Source organism: Adiantum capillus-veneris, chromosome 1 (genome assembly GCF_014529385.1).
Source record: "Adiantum capillus-veneris isolate H3 chromosome 1, ASM1452938v2, whole genome shotgun sequence".
NCBI classification, from domain to species: domain Eukaryota; kingdom Viridiplantae; phylum Streptophyta; class Polypodiopsida; order Polypodiales; family Pteridaceae; genus Adiantum; species Adiantum capillus-veneris.
Genome location: NC_140931.1, coordinates 18437403 through 18459524, shown reverse-complemented (window position 1 = coordinate 18459524; position 22122 = coordinate 18437403). Strand labels below are relative to the sequence as shown.

General features: G+C 42.7%; 1 protein-coding gene across 1 annotated transcript; it reads right to left on the bottom strand.

The window, feature by feature from the left end:
- Nucleotides 1–5559: 5559 nt before the first annotated feature.
- LOC147464384 (pentatricopeptide repeat-containing protein At2g13600-like) lies at nucleotides 5560–8725 on the bottom strand. Its single transcript, XM_086514552.1, has one exon. The coding sequence runs from the start codon at nucleotides 8481–8483 to the stop codon at nucleotides 6597–6599; it is 1887 nt and encodes a 628-aa protein (XP_086370678.1). The 5' UTR covers nucleotides 8484–8725; the 3' UTR covers nucleotides 5560–6596.
- Between the last annotated feature and the right edge of the window lie 13397 nt (nucleotides 8726–22122).

Genomic DNA, 22122 nt, shown 5'->3' with positions numbered 1-22122 from the left:
GTCTATGCGCAACAAGTCTTTGACAATCTTACTGTGCAGAATGTTGTCTTGTGGAATGCACTGGTTGCAGGATATGCCCAACAAGGACAGGGCTAGGAAACTGTGCGATGTTTTCAGCAGACGCGTTAGCGAGGGCTCTCTCCAGACGCAATCACCTATGTTTATATCTTAAAGGCATGTGGCTCTACGCAAGATGCTAATATGGACACAAAATTCACGATGATCTTGTTACTTGGATGCCATTGAAAAGAGATGTCGTGCTCGGCACTGCCTTGGTCGATGTGTATGCCAAATGTGGTGCACTTGAGAAAGCACAAATAGTCTCTTGGAATGTATTGATTGCGGGATACGCACAATAGGAGTAGGGCCAGAAATCTCTAAGCTGTTTTCAACAGATGCGAATCGACTATGGCCCTAGGATTCTTTGCAGCTTCACCCAAAGAGAGGAGAGGATTGCAAAAGCAACAACAAAAGACATGCTTGTTTCATCCCAAAGAATCTAAATCTTCCTTGGAAATATCCCATGCAAGAATAAGAGAGGACCATCTCATTTGTTAAGGAACACAGTATATCATCAATGCAAATACTAGCGACTTGGTGGTGGAACAAAGAAAGGAACATTTGACAGTCGATCCACATCAGGTTTATTAAAAAGATTGTAGATGAACGTAATAAGGATTGAAGAAATTCTTAGATGTTGAACGAAGGGACACATTGAGTGTGGACCATGGTGTGACAATTAGAATATCACAAGCCAACGTATATCAACGGTAATGAGTTCTCCCTCGTGCATTTGCAAGATTTTTGAAATAAGAAAGTCCTTCCAACAGATTATATTGCTTTTTGAGAATATTGCTTGGGAATTGTTTGAAATAGATTATATCTTCTTTGAACTTGTTTTGGTGCCGATTAAACTTGTTTAATTTTGGTTGTAATGTTGATTTCAATGTTGTTTGATGAATCTCTAAACAGCGCAAACTATGGTTTGGGGATCAATGGAAGCCTCTAAACAATGCTAACTCCACTTTGGGGATCGTTCAGTTGTACGTGGAACCTCTAGACGGGGCAAGCTATAGTCTGAGCATCGTTTAGTTGTAAATAGAAGCCTTTGAATGGCAACGGCTGCAGTAAGGGAATTGTTTGGTTGTAATTGGAATTTAACTCTGCTTAGGCAGAGTATAATCTGAGAGTCGTCCAGTTTATGTCTTTATGTTTTGTTACTACATCTGTGTCATTTGCATGGCATTTTGTGAAGCAAATGAATCTGATGCAGTCCCAACTTGGATGAGATAGCCAAGTATGTGGCCTTAATGTATCAAGGCAGTTGTAAAGGATGAGTACGATCTGGGTGTGATGGCTAGCATTGCTAAGCTCGGATATCGAAAAATCTAACGAGGATGAGATGGCTAGATAGAAATCTGATTGTGGGACTGTATGGGGTAATGCATGCTAGAGAAGCTACTCTCTCTACTATGGATGGTCATTGGCACGTGCATGAAGGCAGTGTCCGCTAAATAATCGGATTGACATTTTGTTTATGTGACAAATTGTGCGCCAAACTGAAAGGTGTTTTTGGTCGCCTAACTTTTTGCAATTGTTTTTGAAGCAGTGCCAGCTTTTTGTGTCTTAACGCTTTTGGCCAGTGGCCTTGAAATAAGAGCCTTCCCCTCGGGCCTCAATTCAACAATTGCAGATTGGAGAGAATGCTAAAGTTGTGTTGACGTGCTAAAGTCTATTCCAGTTATGTTCTTTCAGTTGGCACGTGGTGCCCACTACAGATACATTATCCCTGCTTCCGGAGAAGCTTAAGATTTCCTCAAGGGCTCTTTGGCCTGCGTATTCACCTGCCTGACAAACTCTCTGAGTCTCTCATGCACAAGAGTTGCTTAAATGCAATCATTGCTGGTCAGTAAAGTCAAAAAGGCTTCTAGTATTTTATTATGCGCATTATTTACCCCATTTCCTGCTTTGTACCTTTGCGCATTCTTTTTCCCATCCATGTTGATGTAGCTATGCCCTCCTCTATCAATGCTGTACTTTCATCACATGCCCAATTCTATGTAGGAAAGTAACATGCAGAGCTCTCAAATGACCGATGAACCACAGCTCAACTTCATCTAGGTGCATTCACATTCAACAATAAAGCTCAATCATGCCTACCGACACTCAAAGTGGCAGTGTTCTATCCCCAATGTCATAACCCTTGCGGATTTTGCTAACGCAAAGTGGCATAGTTGCAGATATGTGAGCAATAATTCTGGTGGATGTGATTATTCTATAGAGTTATGTATCAAGAGCTGCTCAAAAAATATTTTTAAGCAATCAATCACATGCTCATGATCAAAAACAAGAGAATTAATGGCATCTTTGACAGATACAGCCACTGAAAAGGTATGAAGTACAAGATAACCATAGCCCGCATTTCCAAGAAGACAATGCTCAGATTTAAGTACCTCAAAATCGACCGCTTGCTGAAAAGGTAGGCAAGAAGTATGTCCAGACGGAACTTGGGCCTAATTAGCTTGTCCCAAACGGTGCCCTTTTCGCTTAAGAATCTGGTCATGATGGCTTCAGCTTCAGCCTCTGATTTTTTCTCCCCTGGCACTTCACATAGGAGTTTTTTTAAGTGCTCTGCTCTTGTGACCTCATACTCTGAATACTTCTTGAAAAGATCTTCGACATCCTTTGGTGCAGACAGATCCACATCAAACTTACGGCCCAACAGGCAAGCTCAACAACACTTCACCACCAGCTCTCTCTCTCTCTCTCTCTCTCTCTCTCTCTCTCTCTCTCTCTCTCTCTTGAAAATGGCAAGCTGAAGGGCTGTTGACAGCAGACGCGCACAACTAGCAGACATTCTGCAGCGTGGGTGTGGGCAGCAAACAAGAGGCCTGTAGCCTCTCTGTTGAAAATGGCAAGCTGAAGGGCTGTTGACAGCAGACGCGCAGGGCTATGGAGACGCAGGCCTTGCACGCGCTTAGAGAGGAGTTCCTATCAGATTGCTGCTCAAGAGAGGTTTCTCCACTTTTGACCAGATTTTGACACTCAGAGCCATTATTGAGGAGGGTAGACACCATGGCAGGAGGATATATTTTAGCTTTGTGGATTTCCACAAAGCCTTTGATACAGTGCCACGAGCCAGACTCATACGCAGATTGCAAGACATGGGGGTGCCCACAGAGCTGATCAGGGGGATCTTAGCTTTATACAGGACAGTGGTAGAACAGGTGCGCACTACTCAGGGCATGTCCGACATGGTTCACTCCACCATTGGGGTGAAGCCAAGGTTGTCCCCTACCTCCAACTCTCTTTGGGATATATGTAGATGAGTTTTCAGATTATGTACATATAGAGGGTGATAAAGGTACTCAGCTTACAGGGACATGGATTCCGTTGCTATTATATGTTGATGATATTGTGCTGATCTCCGATTCTCCAGAGGGGATGCAGCGTCATTTGGATACATTGTATGTATTTGCATGGAACAGTGGATTGTCTGTGAACCTTGGTAAGACCAAGGTAATGGTGTTTAACACCACAGCACGGTGGGTAAGGAGGTCCGCCCCCACTTTTACATATGGTCAAGAGACTGTGGAGTTTGTAGATACATAGACTTATCTTGGGGCGGTTTTCAGTGGTCCAGTATTTTCCTTGAGGCGTGCAGCAGATACGCGATTTACCAGAGCCTATGCAACACTGGGGAGACTTTGAGAGGATATGTTCGTGGGTTCAATTCCAGGAACGTCGGACAAAGCTTTGGCTCTTTGACACTTTGATCACTTCGGCCATGCTGTACGGAGTGGAGATATGGGGCTCCTCAGTTGATCATCGTGGCAGAGCTGGCAGTACTGATGGACGGAGATGTATGGAGAAGCCCTTGTGGTCTATGATTTCTCGGGTGATTAGATCCAAGGCCTCAGTACCACATGACGTTGTTAGGGCGGAGCTCGCTACTCTATTGGTAATGGAGACACTCACTCGATCAGTTTCATTTATGCATAGCACTTGGGCTCTCCCTAGAGGCAGATATGCTCGATTAGCACTAGAGTCTTCGTGACAGCTAGCATTGTAGGGAGATTAGATCATGTTGGTATGCAGAGATGGCATCTTGGTTTCAGTTACATGGCTTTAGTATGGACCGGCTACCCCCATTTCAGTACTCTTGGATGCACCCTCCATCTCCCTCACTAGGGCAGAGATTTCCAAGCTCATCAAACAGGACCTGATTCAGTTGGATACGAAGAGGACATGGATACAACCTACACATGAGCTAGGTACGAAGATGACTTTCTATAGAGAGCATCTTCTCCAACTCACGGAAGATGGTTTTGTGATCAAACCAGGATACATGGAAACTCATCTATCCCACGGGATACGATGTGCTATTGGTCAGATATGCCCATCCTCACATCAACTAGAGATTGAGACAGGCATATTTAGAGGAGTACCCGCTGAGTCCAAGATTTGTCAGGTGTGCCAAATAGAGCCAGAGACAGAGCTACATTACATATGTCACTGCAATATACTATGAGATACGAGGCTGCTTTCACTGTCTATTTAGAGAGGGTTTTGGGCCACTTTCTAGAGGATCAGAGATGCCTCGGATTATACTTACTGGAGATTCGCAAACACAGAGAGGTCCTCTTGAAGAGAGACACAATGTGAGAGATCCAACAACAGCGAAAGATTACAGATTTCTTTCAGTCATCACGGACAGAGGAGTTCAAGCAGCCCCCACTGCATAACAACACCAGAGGCACCAGAGGCATACTGCTTGATCGGACGATAGAGTTGGGACGGTCCCATCGCCCACGGATGAGGGGACCCTCTCGATATCGACGCAGATGGCGACAAAGGATCCATACCATACTGGCGCGACATAGGAGCCGTCCCGGATACTGATGTATATTTATATGATACCTCGACTGACAAAGAGCTTCATTGTATCAGCTCACCCTTTGTATTTCCTATATCCCTTTATATCAGCTTTCACCCCACCCCTACCCACTAGTTTCTTTTCTTTTCAATTCTTTGTACTTTTTGTACCCAGACCTGGTATTAGATTCACCACATGTAACCTTTTGGTCTCATAGGTCATTTTGGCCTTTTGAAGACGCATTTCATTTTTCTCTATCACCCAAGTGTGGTAAATTGGTTATGCCATTTCCCTCTTGAATAACATGTCTCAAGCTCAACTCTCTTCGGATAGATCTTTAAGGTCTCTTGGGATAGTTTCCTACGACGTTAAAATCCTCTTCTTCCCGTGTGTGTGTGCGTGTGTGTGGGTGTGTGAGTGTGTTAATAAAAAGAGGAAAACAGTATAACCTTTCTATCACCCAAGTGTATGCGTGTGTGTGGGTGTGTGAGTGTGTTAATAAAAAGAGGAAAACAGTATAACCTTTCTATCACCCAAGTGTGGTAGATTGGTTATGCCATTTCCCTCTTGAATAAGAGGTCTTAAGTTCAACTCTCGCCAGATAGATCTTTAAGGTCTCTTGGGATAGTTTCCTACGATGTTAAAATCCTCTTCTTCTTCTTTTTCTTCTTCTCAAAAGAAGGGGGAGCGGTACCCTTTCGTATTACATAATCAAATTACAAGCCCAAAGGCATTACATCAGCGTGTAGGCATAGTGAAAAAACCCTTGAGATCTTCAACAACCACAAACCTCAAACCTAAGGGGGGAAACTACCAAAGTTACAAAAAATGGGTGATGCTACAAAAGCTAGGAGCAGATCTGCCGTCATCAACACTCATCCTCTGCCCCATGGTCGTGCTGCACACAGCCCCTCCATGCCTTCGCCATTGCCAGCGCTGCCTCAAGCTGTTCGTTGCGCTGCCTAAGCTCCTTCGGCCTTGAACAGCAACCGACTTTCCTCACTGATTAGCTGTTACAGAATGGCGGAGGCAGCGCCATATTTGGGTAGCCTCACCTCCCCGTCCAAAACTTTCAAGATTTGGCGCTGATGTGGAATGCCAGCAAGGAAATGGCGAGGTCACAGATATGGCAATGTGTAATACAGCTGCTCGCCGTTTCTTTTGTGTAAGCTTTTGATTGGTTGCTCAAGGGGAAGAATAGCGGGCGCTACTGAATGTGTAACCAGCCTGAGCAGATCAAGCAGAGATACTGTAAAGTTGACAACCTGCCTAGAATAGCATCATTACTCGTAATGCTGCCCCAAGGTTTATACTCCTCCCACTGGGCACACGTGGACACATTAGTTTTCCAGAATGACTCAAAAACTTCTTAGAGAATCAAGGGTAAAGACCCAAGTGCACTCCACTAAAGGCACCCTAACATGCCTCCTCTAAAAAGATGCGATCTATGTGTACGGGAAACATTCTGCACACATCTTTCAAAGAGATAATATGTGCATCCAGAGATGGATAATACCCGCATAACACAATATTTCAAGAGTCTTCAAATGAAAGCAGGAATCATATGGTCATAATTTGACGCTGCTGCAGCATGTGATTTGAGAAGCCACTATATTGAAGCTTTTCATCTTCAAAATGATGACACTTTTGTGTTTATATCTTTGTCTCTTTGATCTGTGTGTGATTTGCTCACCAATTGAGAAGCAATGCACCCTTCATTTCATGAACTACACCCTGGCAGTTTCCATGCCTTGTTCTTTATCCTCATAGCTTCAATCTCTTTCACCTTCTCTAGCATGCCAGCTGCTGCAAATATGTTCACCGCTAAAACATAAGCTGCCCCATCGCATTTATCTAACTCTATCGCCTGTTGAAATGCCCAAGTCCCCACATTGACATCTACCCATCTCTGGCAAGCACCCAAAAGGCAATGCCAAATGGAAGAGTTCGCCGAGAAAGGCATCCCTTGAATAAGTTCAACTGCCCTTCCTAGGTGCCCTGCACGTCCAAGAAGATCAGCCATGCAAGTGAAACAGTCTACATCAGGCTGTAAACCATATACGGCTTCCATACTATCAAACAGTTCTTGGCCCTTTTCCACTAGCCCGAGATGGCAACACAAATTCAGAAGGCACATGAATGTCACCACATCTGGAAGAATGCCCTCCTTCTGCATTCGTCCAAAACATTGCAGAGCCTGCTGGCTTTGCCCATTTTGAGCATATCCTGTAATCAAAGCATTCCAAGAGACGACGTTGCGAGAAGGGAGCTTCTCTAGGACAGTTCGAGCCTGAAGGAGGTCACCGCACTTGGCATACATGTCCACCAGAGCATTACCCAGTAGTACATTATGCTTCAGCAAACTCTGCCTCGAAATTTCATCATGGATTTCTTTTCCCTTCTCAATGGCTCCAATCACAGCACACGCTTTGACGACACACAGGTAGGTCACTGCATCTGGAAGAATGCCCTCATGCTGCATCTGTTGGAAAGATTCTAGTGCCGATTGGCCTTGCCCAGTTTGAGCATAACCTGCAATCAAAGCATTCCAAGAGGCAACATTGCGAGAGGGAAGCTTCTCTAGGACATTTCGCGCTTGAGAAAGAACACCACACTTGGCATACATGTCTACTAGAGCATTACCGAGTACTATATCATGCTCCAAGAAACCCTGCCTCAAAACTTCACCATGGACTTGCTTTCCCATGTTAATGGCTCCGATCGATGCACATGCTTTCAAGATGCATGCATAAGTCACAGCATCAGGAATGATGCCCTCACGCTGCATCAATTCAAAACAGTCTAGAGCTTGTTGCCCTTGCCCCATTCGAGCATAACCAATGATTAACGCACTCCAAGAGACAATGTTGCGAGAAGGGAGTTCCTCTAGGATGCTTTGCGCCTGGCAAAGAGCACCACACTTGGCATACATGTCCACAAGAGCACCACCAAGTATAGTATTATGCTCCAACAACCCTTGCATTGAAATCCTCTCATGGATTTCCTTCCCCTTGTCAATGTCTCTAGTCACAGCACACGCTTTCAGGACACAAGCATAGGTCACCTCATTTGGAGGAACACCTGCAAGCTGCATTTGTTTATAACACTCTAAAGCATCCTTGCCTTTCCCCTGCCGGCCATAGCTGGCTATCAAAGCAGTCCATGGGATAACACTGCTGCTCTTATGTGTGTCAAGTAAGGCTTGTGCTTTCTGAAGCTCACCACATTGAGCATACATAGTAACTAAAGCATTGGAATACAGCTTCTCACCTAAACCCCTTTTTTGAAGCTCGTTATGTATTCTGGTGCCTCTGTACAGATCCTTATTCTTACAGCATGCCCATATGAGTGAGGGCGAAAGAGCATCTTCCGTTTCATCACCTCGATGCTCTACTGCAAATCTGCGCCATCTGAGCTCTTCTGAGACCCCACAGCTATCCATCCACAAAGGCCCTTTGGTAGCTGCGTGCCTGAAGCCCGATTGCCCAGGGCATTGCTTGCTGCCAGGCTGGTCCCACCATTTGGAGGAATCCCTGAAGAATTCCTTCCACGATAACTCCAAGTCCTCGCACCCTGCCATGCTCGTTGTCATCAACCCCAAATCCATTTGGAAAATTGCTCAGGAAGATAACGCCCACCCAACCCTCCCGGAGACAAGCTGCACATGGGGAGGGCCACCCAGTGCTCGAGTAGCAATGAATAACTCGCTGCAGAGCTTATTGTGGCAGAGGCCATGGTATAGCTTCCTGCGAGAGAGTCTCTGCGAATCGAACGTCCCGCCTGCTAGGACAAAGGGCAAAGGGCCCTCGCTCTCTTTGAAGCCGGTCAGCCGTGCTCATGTGATTAGCAAATCGTGTTAGAGCATAAAAGAAACTTTTCCCCTTAATGCCACTACAGCTTGCTAGAAAAGAAATTGAAAAGTTTTTACCTAAATATGAAGCAAACTCAAAGAAAAGTAAGGAGTGAATTCTCATTCGTTATCTTCCTTGATTGTTTCTTAATACAAGGAAAAATGTTGATATTTGTAGCTCTTCCACTTTTAAGGAGGTTGTCCCCTTTATATTCCCTTTTTTTTTTTGCATATTGTGTGACTGTAAATTAGCAGGACATTTTTAATCACACCAATCCTGTTCGTGCATAGAGGGATCCATCTCTTAGTGCACATGGTAGCACCTCCGATTTTGACGCTGGAAATCAAAGTTTAATACCCGTCATTTCTCTTCGTGCGCACTGTTTTGCAGATGACCGTTGCCTTGGGAAGTTGGCGGAGGGTGCACTATCCCCCTCACACGTGCTCAAGGCCATCTTTTGCATTTCCCTCTGCAAATGGATGGTCGCTACCTCGACGTGGCCATCTGCACTATTTTGCAGATGGTCGCTGCCTAGGGAAGTTGGCCGAGGGTGACCATTTGTGGAGGGAAAAGCAAAAGCTGGCCTCGAGCCTGTGTCACAGGGATTGTGCTTCTCTTTCTTTTGGGCGGGGAGCAAGGTCTCATCCAAAAATTAGGCAACCAGTTTTCACACATTAAGTTGGAATCCTCCACATGGCGTCCACATCAGTTCACGCACATCAATTCCAAACATTAGGAAAAGTTTGGACTCAATTTTTTGGGCCTTGTAAGAAATGACATGTCAGTATAGAGAGAGATAATAGAAAGTCCCTATTTTTATTTTCCATATTTATTTTCCAAATATCCTAAAACCACCCATACTACAGGGTACGTTTAATAAAAAACTCAAAAGGTGTTCAGGCAATGATAACCTATGACGGCTTGGAATTGAATGTTGAATATCTCAATCTTATGCTTTTTTCAAAACTAAGACGTGCCACATTGATGTCCTGCATTGAATGTCTTTCTCCACCCCTTTCAAGTTTCCCTCATTCGCGCTCTCGCCTGCTTTGGCCTCTCCTTGTTCTGCTAGTCGTTTTGATGTTGCCATCGTCTCCTTATAAAAGTTATGCCAAGAATCGGAGAGATGTATATATTTGCGTATAGAGCTCCCACAAGAATATGAGCCCCTCAACAAGAAAAACAAGCAACACACCATTTCTAAAGCTTCAAAGGAGAACTTTAGGACACATGGCAAGAAAAGTGTAGACCTTTGGGTCGATGGTAGAATGTATCCTAAGCATCCCATCACAAACTCAACTCCACCTTTCAAGGACATAATTTCGTTGGTGAACTATGTGGGAGATGGCCATAACGGTCTATATGGCTATACCAGTCACTTGGCTGCACGGAATGATATTTTGAGCTTGAGAGAGACATTGCATACAAAGAAAATATACACTTGAACAAAATTGTAGAGCACTGTGCTCAACAACTCAAAGGCAACAACGATACCATCATGAAGCTTGAGAAAAAGAAATTGCGTTGAGTCCACGACAAAGAGAAAGAAGACTACGAGACATCAAGTAGCTAAAGGTTGGCTCTGGGGAAATTAAGAGAAGAGTCTGAGCCATCAAGTAAGTTTATCTTATTCCATATGCTCTTTGCCTTGTCTTTACTCTTGACTCGCTTGCCTAGATCGTTGCTTCACCCACCTATTGAGCACAAGACACCCACTTCGTCTGCTCCATACAGCCTCATATTGAATCCAAAAAATGTTGTTGGGATGTTGGATGACAAGCGCTATGGCAAGATCGTCGCCAAACAGCTTGACAAATTTCTGAAAGAGAATCAGCTTTCGACACTGGATATTCGATCTATTTTGGATGAAGCTGGTATTTTAAATAAAGGATATTCTGCAATTTTCAGGTATGTTATGTTATGTGCATCTCTCTCACACTATAAGGGGACTCAACTTACTGAACTCTATCCTTTTCAGGTCCATGCAAAAACAATGTAAGAAGTTTCATCTTAAGCACACACTACTGCCAAACCCGTTCTCCATTCAAAAGACAAGATAGCAGGTCAACCTAGAGGTGTTGCAAACGTGGGAGCCCTTTCCACGTTCAGTCAACATATAGATCGCCATCAAGGGACGAAGTGGTTTATGACAAGTACAACAATATATTTTATGGTTTGATCGCTCTGCAGACATGCATTGTACAATTGTTTGAATTTACTCTCCAAGAATGCAATGGTGTTCTTAAGTTTGTGATTAGACTAGATGAGAATGAGCTTGTGAAGGAGACTAAGGTTGAGCGAGTCGCAATAACATTGATGAGCAAAGCATTGGATGGAAGCATTGTAGCTGACAATCCTACAAACTTTCACGTGCAATATGAAAAAAACATATTCCTTCTTGCCACATTTTAGGTGTTCTAAGAGAATGATTAGCTTGGATAGATCACTTCTACATTATGCAGTTGAACTCACTAATTATCTCTATTGTAGGTGCCTATGGAGAACTTCGATATATTGAATTAGGTTTTTTATCAAACAAGCATCCCTGAAATAATAAGTGAGCAGAGAAATGGAAAGACACTTGATGTTTATGGCATGGGATCCTACACTGTGGAGTGGCATATGGATGGAGATCTCAAGACCTTGAAATGTATGTACAACATTTCCAAAGGAGAAACAAACAAAATCCCTTGGCTATACTGCATGGGAGGAGTCCATAGCCTTGATAAACGGTATTGGATGAGAGCACCAGATAGGCACCTACAAGACCCTAACTTTAGGCCAGTGTTGGACACCCCACTAGCTAGGGTTCACATATGCATGATGCATGCACTTTACAGGATCATCGAGAAATTCGTGTTCCTTTATATTTGTTTTGCTTGGGCCACTTGGCCCGCACCTGCAAAGCAATGGGCGATCCTGGCTCTAGAAATAAATTTCTCAAATATGGGCCTCCATGGAGGGCATGTAAAGATAGAGCAGGATGAGAAGAGGTCTAAGAATGGTCGGGACATTCCAAAGAATCTCTCCATTGGCAGTGTGAAAGCTCCTCTCTTCCTCTCAATGTCGACGAGTGGCAGACAGCGTAAATGCCAAAGTGCATGAGAAAGGCAAGCATTGAGATACAATAGGTGGAAAATTCTCCACAATGCAGTGGCTGACCATGCAGACAATGGTGCAGCAAGGACTCGCAAGGCAAATGTGTCGAAATCTTGAATGCAATATTCAAGTGTTGTGAGCTCAATACACGGAGCGATGATGACTATACACATTTTGAAGAGGCTTTAGAGACCTTCCACAAGTCTTTCATATCTGTGTGGACAAAACAACACATCATTCATTACATGGTATAGTTATTAATTTTTTCATACTTTGGAAACACGTTTTCATCTGAAGTTTGTGATGGTCTTCTATGCAGCACATTATATGCAACCACATGCCCTGGTTCGCTAGGCAGTATGATAGTTTGGCTATCTGGTCAACACAAGGCATGGAGAAATCTCATTATCAAGCTTGTACTGTTATTTCAGCCACACCGGCCATGGAGGTGGTGTAGACAAATCCAATAGCTTGCAGAAACTACATCATTAGACTTATCGCAATCTTATGCATCAGTCACACATCAAGCAAACAAGTCAGAGACAATTAGATTGGCCAAGCAGTGAGATTGGCAAGCAAACAACAACGAAAGGGAATATGGGAGACATCATCTGACGCAATACAACATGCAAAGTGGCCCCCCCCCTACAAAAAGAATGCATGCAAAAGATTTGGACAACTCCGTCACAAGTTGTTTAAGAGCTCTTAAAGATAGCAAGTTCCTACAAGGACTCTTTGTATCATTTGTCCACGATGTAATCTCACTTTTCAACATTGTTATTAATTTTACAACAAACAAGAAAAACAAGAAAAATGATGTAATCCTTTTTGTTGCATTAGAAATATAAATTGAAGTTTATTCATCACTCTTCCTCAGGAAATGTTACAAAGTATTATGGGCTTTTGGCCCTGTGCGAGTGATCCTTCTCCTCTTGCCTTCGTCTCTTGATACAAACAATATGATCTTCTTCTATTGCAGGCAGCACATTCAGGTCGGCACTATTGTCTCAGTCTCTCCTTCAACATGGGGGGTTTCTTCTGTAGGAGCCAAGATTGGCCGCTTATAAGGAGGAATGGAAGACCAGAAAACTTGGATAGCTCAAATTCTTCAAATATTGGCCGATGCAGGAATTCTTTCCTAAGTCTCCCATGCCTCGCTTGCGAGGACGAGGGATGAAGTTATCATCATAAACAACTAGCTGCGAGCAATTAATAGCAAGAATTATTACATATAAAAGAAGTGTTGATCCATACACAATTACAAAAGAAAAGAAAACTTCAACTTCTGATTTATCACAGAGTACTTGTCATGCCCAGGGTCTATGATTGCATCATCCTCTTCTAGATAATGAAGTGTAGGTCATGTGAACAAAAAGAGATCATTTTGTGAAGATAACCTAGAGTAGAGAAGGAGAAGAAAGATGCTATGGAGGTGCAATCTTGGAGGCACATGTACTTGCTTCACGAATTGGTTAATGCATGCATTGAAGTTGAGTCCTCTTGCTTCTCTCTTGCTTTTCAGTAAAGTTGTGCATTGATGTCTTATTGTGTGTGTAAGGACTAATGGCTTTCTAATCTCTTGTGACTACATATTGTGTGTTTGATTATGGTGTTGTGTGTATGATTAAAATATGTGTAGATTAGGATTCGTGCATATATTACTCTAGTTGTAACCCATGAGCTTGGGTGAGCTTGTATTAGGATGTGCCCACAAGGATTAGTAGAAAATGCAACAAAAAGCATTCCTAAGGGTTCACGTGTGTGTAGCTTTTAATATCCTTCATTAGTTATGTTTTCTTCCCATTTTAGAATACCTCTCATGATTTCCCTACTCTTTCCCAACTCACTGCTCTCTCATGTTGGAATTAGGGTTGCAGAGAAACGCACACAGCTTGGAGGAAGACGAAGGAAGCTCAAGGCACACAATAGAGAGTGTATTACTTAGTGTGCAATGAAAAGATAGATAGCCCTAGAGTGATGGGCGTACATATAATGCACGGGGGGAAAAACCTCCTAAAGAGGGAAAAAATGCCCCGGCGGTCCTAGTGTGTTCACACACATCACTACCACATGCATATGGTAACAAATCCCCCCTGGAGTGACGCGGTGAACGAGAGCTTCCACATGAGTAAAGGGAAGTTCCATGTCCTAAGGACATGATTAGTCCACAAAGGGGAGTAAGCCCAAATCTTTGCGGAAAGCTTCAAGCTTCTTACGAGACAATGCCTTTGTGAAAAGATCTGCAAGGTTGTCCTGTGTTGGCACATAAGCCAAGTTGATCTCTCCTGCTGAGAGTCTCTCCCTCACATAGTGGTAATGCACCTCAATGTTCTTTGTGCACGCATGAAAACCTGGGTTCCTTGCAACTGCCAATGCGCTCTGACTGTCATTGTAGATAGTGTCGGCAGTGTCTTGTCCAACACCCAAATCAGCCACAAGGCGTCTGGGCCATACACACTCAACCATAGCTGTGAAGACTGCCCTGTACTCAGCCTCACAACTTGAAATGGCCATAGTAGGTTGCTTCTTGCTCAACCATGATATACATAAACTGCCAAGCATGAAACAAAAAACACTTGTGGACACTCGCGTGTCAAAACAACCAGCCCAATCTGAGTCCAAAAAGCATGTAAGTTTGGTGGCAATGATCCCCCTTGGGATAAAACAAGCCAAGATGTAAAGTTCCACTAAGGTAGCAAAAAATCCTCTTGACAGCCTGCCAATGCTTAGACCCTGGGCTATGCATAAATCTACTGACCTGTGAGACTGCAAACTGAATATCCGGCCTCGTGTTGCATACGTAAATGAGGCACCCAACAACAGTTTGGTAAAGAGTGACATCAGCAGGATCACCAGTATCATGAAGACTCAATTTCAAACTTGTTTCCATGGGAGTGGCAATGGGTTTGCAATCCTCAAGTCCAAACTTACATAGCAATGTCTCTATGTAATTTTTCTGACACAAGGCAATACCACCATCACACTACTTAAACTGTACACCCAAGTAATGATGCAAACAGCCAGAAATCATTCATCTTGAAAGTAGCATTCAAATCAGCCTTAAATTCAACAATATGTCTCTCATTTGGTCCAATGATCAGCAATCATCTACATAAAGAACCACAATGAGAAGTACATCACCCTCACGCTTTACATACAATGTGCTTTCTGTTGGACTGTTACGAAAGCCTTGTTTGACCAAATGAGTGTTAGCTTTCTCATACCAAGCACGAGGAGATTGCTTCTCATCATCTGGCTTGCGTTTCAACTTGTAAACCCACTTCGTACCAATGGCCTTTTTGCCAAGAGGCAAATCACATAAAGTCCATGTGTCATTTTCTATAAGTGCATCATATTCTGATTGCATGGCAGCCATCCAATTTTTTGAATTTTGCGCTTCATTAAAAGACAGAGGCTCTGTATAAGGCACTGTACATTGGTGTTTTATCCCATGACTAGCCAGAAATTCATTAAATTCATGAGGCATATACTCCCCCCCTCGATCGGAACAGAGGGTGCCCATAGTACATTTCGATACATTTTCAGCCATAGCCAAAAATTGTTTGAAGCACATAAAAACTTCGGACTTTGCTTTAAGCAGAAATACCCATGCATGCATGGAGTAATCATCAATGAAAGTCAGAAGTAAAGGTAATTGCCCAAGGACGGAGTTTGCACGGGCCCACAAACATCACGATGCACAAGCTGCAACTTGCATGTGCCATCCTTTGGAAACTTAGAACGCTGCATTTTACCCAAAATACAGCCTTCATAAACATGTTTGACAGGTGCTTCAAGAGGCGTCAAAGAAGCAACCATATCAGATTTCTGCAAATGCAGTAAACTGGCAAAATTCAGATGACCAAAATGTACATGCCAAAGTTTTGCATTTGAAATAGCCTTTGAATCCACAACTTCATTTGCAAAATTCTGCCCACACTTGTCATACAAAGCAAGCTTATATAGCCCACGGCATAATATACCAGATGCAACAATTTCATCACCAAAACTTAGATCATGTATTGTACATCTGTCATCCACAAACTTGACTACAAGTCTGGACAAGTGCAGATACAAACAAGAGATTTTTCTTGATCCCAGGTACATAAAGTGCATCAACAAGTGTGAAAGAACTGCCATTTGCAGCAGTAAGCACAATCTTTCGAACTCCCTGAACCGGATAAGAGGCATTATTGGCACAAGTGACAGAATTCCCATGAGGGACAGACTCGAGAGAGGTGAACAATTCACAATGTGAGCTAATGTGCTTTGTAGCACCACTGTTGAAATACCACACATGTGAATTTGCAGCAACTGACATGCATGCATCATGGACATCAGGATTGTAAGTGCACTCTGCACTAAAAGCCCATTCTGCATCAACATCAGCATCACAGTCTCCTTTCACAGAAGACTCAACAATGGTTGCATTTGTAGTGGAACCAGCATTTACAATGGAACCACCCTCTTTCTTCTTAGCCTCTTTGGCCTTCAACTTAGGACACTGCTTGATCAAGTGATCATTAGCTATACAATAATGGCGACGCATCTTATTTGTGCCCTTATCACTAGAATTGCGAGACAAAGTGCTGCCAGCGAAAGCATTGGGAACAGAAGTTTTGCCACTCGCAGCAAAACCATAAGAAGTGGTTGCATTGTTGTTACCACCCTTTCTTTGAGAAGCAATAAAAGCATGTTCAACTGCACGCTGTCTAGTTCTTTTCGTTTTGGAAAGTGACTCTTGCAACAGCAATGTGTATAATGCATCAAACTTGACAACTTTTGGATTTCCTTGGCTCATAAGTCTCCAAGTACTAGCAAAAGTCTGGTAAGAATCTGGTAAGGCATCAAGAACAGTCTGCACAAGGGAACTGTCTGAAATGACTTCACCTACAGAAATAAGTTGCTCATTGGTATCCTTGACACCAGCAAGAAAAGTGTCCATATCATCTTCCTCATGCATAATCTTCGACTCCAGCTCTTTACGCAGCAAAGCAATTTTAGCCTCATTGCGGCTTGCATAAAGACCTACTAGAATATTCCAAGCCTGTTTTGTAGATTTTGCTGAACGAATGTGAGGAACAATGGTGCGCTTCATAGACAACGCAATCAATGCATGGGCCTGCGCATCCTTTACATCCCAACGAGCTTGTTCTATCGTAGGCAAAACAACTCTAATAGCAACAATCCTTGCAGCAAGACCTGCAACATCCTCAACATCGCCTACATCCTCAGAACTAGACACATCAATGCCCTGCACAATATTCTAGACGCCCTTTGACACAAGAACATGTTGCATCATATAAGCCACATACGGTAATTGTCCCCATCCAACCTATCCTCAGCAGCAAAGTGAGAACGCAAAGCTCACTGAAATCGGAGAAAGTGAGCAGGCGTGTGCTGGAGCAGCTGGCGACTAAGCCCGGGAGGACGCAACCTTCTCTAATACCAATTGTTGGAATTAGGGTTGCAGAGAAACACACACAGCTTGGGGAAGACACAGGAAACTGAAGGCACACAATAGAGAGTGTATTACTTAGTGTGCAATGAAAAGATAGATAGCCCTAGAGTGATGGGCGTATATACAATGCACGAGGAAAAAAAACCTCCTAAAGAGGGAAAAAATGCCCCAGCGGTCCTAGTGTGTTCACACACATCACTATCACATGTATATGGTAACATCTCACAATCACCCATGCCCTAGATGGATCTCTACCATCTCTAGATTAACACTTTTGTTGATTCTTTGGAGCTATGCTACAAGGAAGCCAACAAGGTCTTATATCAATTGTTTATTGAGAAAGGGGGGGAAGTTGTTTGGAAAGAAGAACACTCAAAGGCTCTTTGGAAACTAAAGAAGTTGTAGGAGGCTCTTACATTAAGAAAAGCAGACTACAAATGCGGCGGCAGGGATTTAATATTTACGTAATTACGTCAAATTTTGTGTGATCACAAGGTCTTATTGACACCTTTACAGGATCACAGTAAACATGATCACACAGAACCCGGTTAATGGTGACCTGCAAACCCACTAGATTCCCACCGGCCTTTTCAGTATCCCCGGCGGGCCCTCCGGGGTTTAACATTTTCCCTGCGGGCCCGCCGAGGATACTGAAAATCCAGGCAGGCTGTCAGCGTTATATATACGCGGGCCCGATCGGACCCGCTGGGTGTATTATCGTCTTGCTTTCATCTTGAGAGAGAGAGAGAGAGAGAGAGAGAGAGAGAGAGAGAGAGAGAGCTTGCGACCACCTTTGTAGGTACATCGAGAGGAGAGAGGAGAGAGGGAGAGAGGGGGTCGTGCGGGAGCGTGCTCTGCATCGCTGTGCGCGGCAACAGCAAAGTACCTGACCACACGATCCGGGTATGTGTTGTGTGTGTGTGTGTGTGTGTGAATGCGTTGTGTGGTAGCGTGCCTTTTGTCGTAGTGCATTGCAGTAATAATGTACCTTACCACACAATGGGAGTGTGTGTGTAAGTTGTTCTACGGAACAGTGTTTATCACGGGGGCATCACCTCGATACGCGGGGAAGATGGTGTCCTTGTGGTTAGTATTGGCTTACTGTCTGGGTACTATGTCGGTAACGCGGCGAATCTAGTATCCTTATGGTAAGTTAACTTCCCTTCCCCTTTCCCAAAAAACATATGGGCATCGGTCGATAACGCGGCTATATGATGTTCGTATGTAGGCCATTGTTTTTCCTTAGATTCAAATGGCACTCGATCGATAACGCGGCTAATAGAGTGTCGTTTATTAGAAGCATATGTTTTTGCATAAATGTGGCGTTGAGGTCGTTAACTTGGCCGTATGAACGTCATATAATTTGTATGTGCATGTGCAGTTAATTTTTTAAGTATTAAGTATATGAAATACTTGGTCGGTAACGCGGCTGTGAAGAGTATTTCATATACAAAGTGTATGAATTGTTTGATTTTGTTGTTTTTAACTGTCCATTTGAAATTATATACTAGCTAAACATATTCAATAGAATACTTTATTCATCAATCATCGCTATTTTAAATGTTCCATTTATATAGAATACTTTATTCATCAATCATCGCTATTTTAAATGTTCCATTTATATAAATTACATGTAAAAAAGTATTTGCACACAAATTGCATGTTTAATATTCTTTTTTAATCTTTTTAAAGGACTCTCAAGCATTACCGCTATTTTTAATGCTTCATTTACATAAATTCTCTGAAAAAAAATCTAAATGCACACAATGTGCATGTTAAATATTCTTTTGTATCTTTTTAAAGAGCATCAATTACCATCGCTTTTTTATTGCTACATTTACATAAATTCGGGATAAATTCTATGTTAAAAAGTGTGTGAATACAATTTGCTATTCCAATTTGTATACTTCCAATGTTTTAAATGATTTTGAAGTTTTTAAGTCGGTGTGTGCTTTGTTTGAATTAGTATGTGCACACGGAGAAAAAAATTCAATATATGTTGAAATGTGCCAGACCATTAACATGTATTGTTTGATCTGAATTAAGTTCTTATAAACCACTTGTTTGAACTCCTTTTTACACGTGTAATAGATTGCAATTTTAAGTGAAGATTATATTCAATTTTTATTAATATTTCCTTGTACATTTGTTGAAGTCTTCAAGGGTGGTTAAGAGTTTACCTGAGATAGTGTGAGAGTGTTAGTGTCATTCGCAACCATGAATTTGTATTTGATATGTTGTTTTTGTATTGTCCAATGCAAATATGATGCCAGATCAAAAGAAATGTATTACGTGTGCCATTCGTAAAGAATGTATTTTGGCAATCTCATCATGTGCAGCTGATCGCATACAGCAGATTAGTGAAAGCGATGTCTACATCAAAGACATCACTATTGCTATATGAGAGAACACAGAGCGCAGGTTGCGACTTAAAGGCCAATACGAGTTGTTGCGTCCAGCTGGGATACGAGAATTTGATCCCCACCACAAGGTCAGGAATGCAAACGCTTCACCCCTCCATTGTAAGGTGCATTGGGTTTACTACAGAAGCTCCTTGGATCACGATATTCCCATACTACAATGGGGGTACCGTGGGCGACATGATGTGTCGCTTATCGTTCGCTCATGGATTGTTCATAGGACACATGCACACGCTACAACACGGCTGGAGGTCATTGCCTGTAGCAAACAACCCTATAAGCCAGATAGATACGGTGGGGAACAAAGCAGTGATCGAGCAGATGCCAACAATTTTTCATGCCTTAATCGACGACGTTGCGGCCTGCCCACTCGACCGGTATAGTGCACAGTGACCTACACCCGTTCAACGTAATGTTGGACTTTACTCGCGCCAATAAACCCCGCGTCGGCATCATTGATTGGGGTATGATGCTGAGGACACCAGCTAAGCGCATAGCAAATAATTATCTGTCTCCAAGCGCACAGTCGAACGAAGCAGTTTTGAATGCACAGAGACTAGGGAATGCCGAGATGGCTAAGCGACTGTGTATTGCTCCCGAACTATACGATCCACGGTGCGCAGATGCATACACAAAAGCGAGCGACATTTATGGATTGGGCTACCTATTCGACATGCTGGCAGATTTTTTGAGTGCAGCCTAAAAAATTTATTTTCCAGAAGAAGTTTTTCACCACCCAGACGAAGATGTTATGAGGGCTATTCGTATTAAAGTAGATTGTTGGATGAAGTTAAAAGAGTGGGACCAAAGAAGGAATGCTTCTGACATGTTGATATTTTTCAAAGAACATTTAAAGATAGACCCTAACGCTGTCCAACGTCCACTTGCTGAACTTGCACCATCATTTTATTTGATTTAAACATTTCTATGATATACATATGTCTTGTTCGGTGTATTCTTTTTTTTATTGAAGTGTATTATCTGGTTGTGGTTCACCTAATTGAGTCAATTATCTTTAGTCATTTCAAATTTGTCATTTAACTGTCAGTATTTCAAATTTGCCTTGTGGTTCAATTAGTCGCATTTGTTGTGGTTTGATTTAGTGGATTTCGCGCAGTGTCCTAATGAGTGAGAATATATATTTGCCAATGATATTGAATATTTGTCTATCTGTTGACTGTAACTCTAAGAGAAAATGGCCGATCAAGAACAAGATATTGGCACCCAATCACTCCCTGATGATCAACAACAAGCGGTTGTTAATGCATTTCAGCGCATGAAGTCTTTAACACACGGCATGTCGGCACAACAAGCGACACGTACTACTCGTCGACTCTCAAAGTGGACAAATTCAAACCATATGCAATGGAAAGAGATCAATAAAGAAGTGACAAAGGACATGATCAAGACAATATGGCCATGTAAGGACATAGAGATCAAGAAAGGAAGGTGGAAGGTTTCGAAGTGCAACCATGATGGTATCAAAGATAACACTGAGAGGATTTATTTGGAGATTTATGGCCATCCTCTGCAGAATGCAGATTGTGCGCTATATTTTGCAAAAATGTTATATGTTCACTTTGTGCAACAGCGACCAGTAGACTTCTCGTCAAAGGAGACAACTGTTGCCACTCATGATTTAAGGGAGAGTTGTGTCACTTTCACCCGAGATGAGCTGGCATTGATAGTGGAAGGCGCCGATCTACAGTTAAAGACAGAGAAGGATATTTACACGACACAGTTGGAAGAGAAAGATGCAGAAATAACACGTCTTTCTATAGCCACCCAGACACCGCAACCCTCACAAGTCCGGATTCACCGCTTAAGTCAGGACGTTCAAAACCTGACACAGTGAGTGAATCCAACACCTGTACAAGGGACACACATCAGCCGCATCTTGTCTTGCATCCGGAGTTGGTCCCCTTGTCTACTTCAGATGCATCCTCATCTTCCCAATGTCCAGTTTGCTACAAGAATTTTGATGGATGGAGTGGGTTCTATACATTGATATGTGGTCATTATTATCATTTAGTTTGTCTTATTCGTTTGATGCAAAACAGTAGTCGATGCGCAATCTGTTCACAAGATATTCCACAAGGAATATATATTATATTTGGCATGGCAAACGAATATAAATTCAAGCAAGCACTCCCAGATACCCTAGCACAATTAGAAATATGTTTGATGAGCAAGATGCTGCTTCAGGGCAACACAATTGAGATCGAAAAACTATGTAATATCGCGACAAACTATGTACTATCGCGAATATGAAGCATTGTAATTACTCAAAACACATTTGAATACAAGGTCTTTTACAATGGTACATTTACTCATTTTACTCTCAAGCTATATTGAATCAGTTGAGTTGTTATCTGGTTCTAAGTCTGAGTGTTGTGGTTCTCCTTGTAATTCAAC

Coding starts and splice junctions, on each gene's coding strand:
- LOC147464384 (XM_086514552.1), bottom strand. CDS start 8,483: ATGGATTTGGGGTTGATGACAACGAGCATGGCAGGGTGCGAGGACTTG.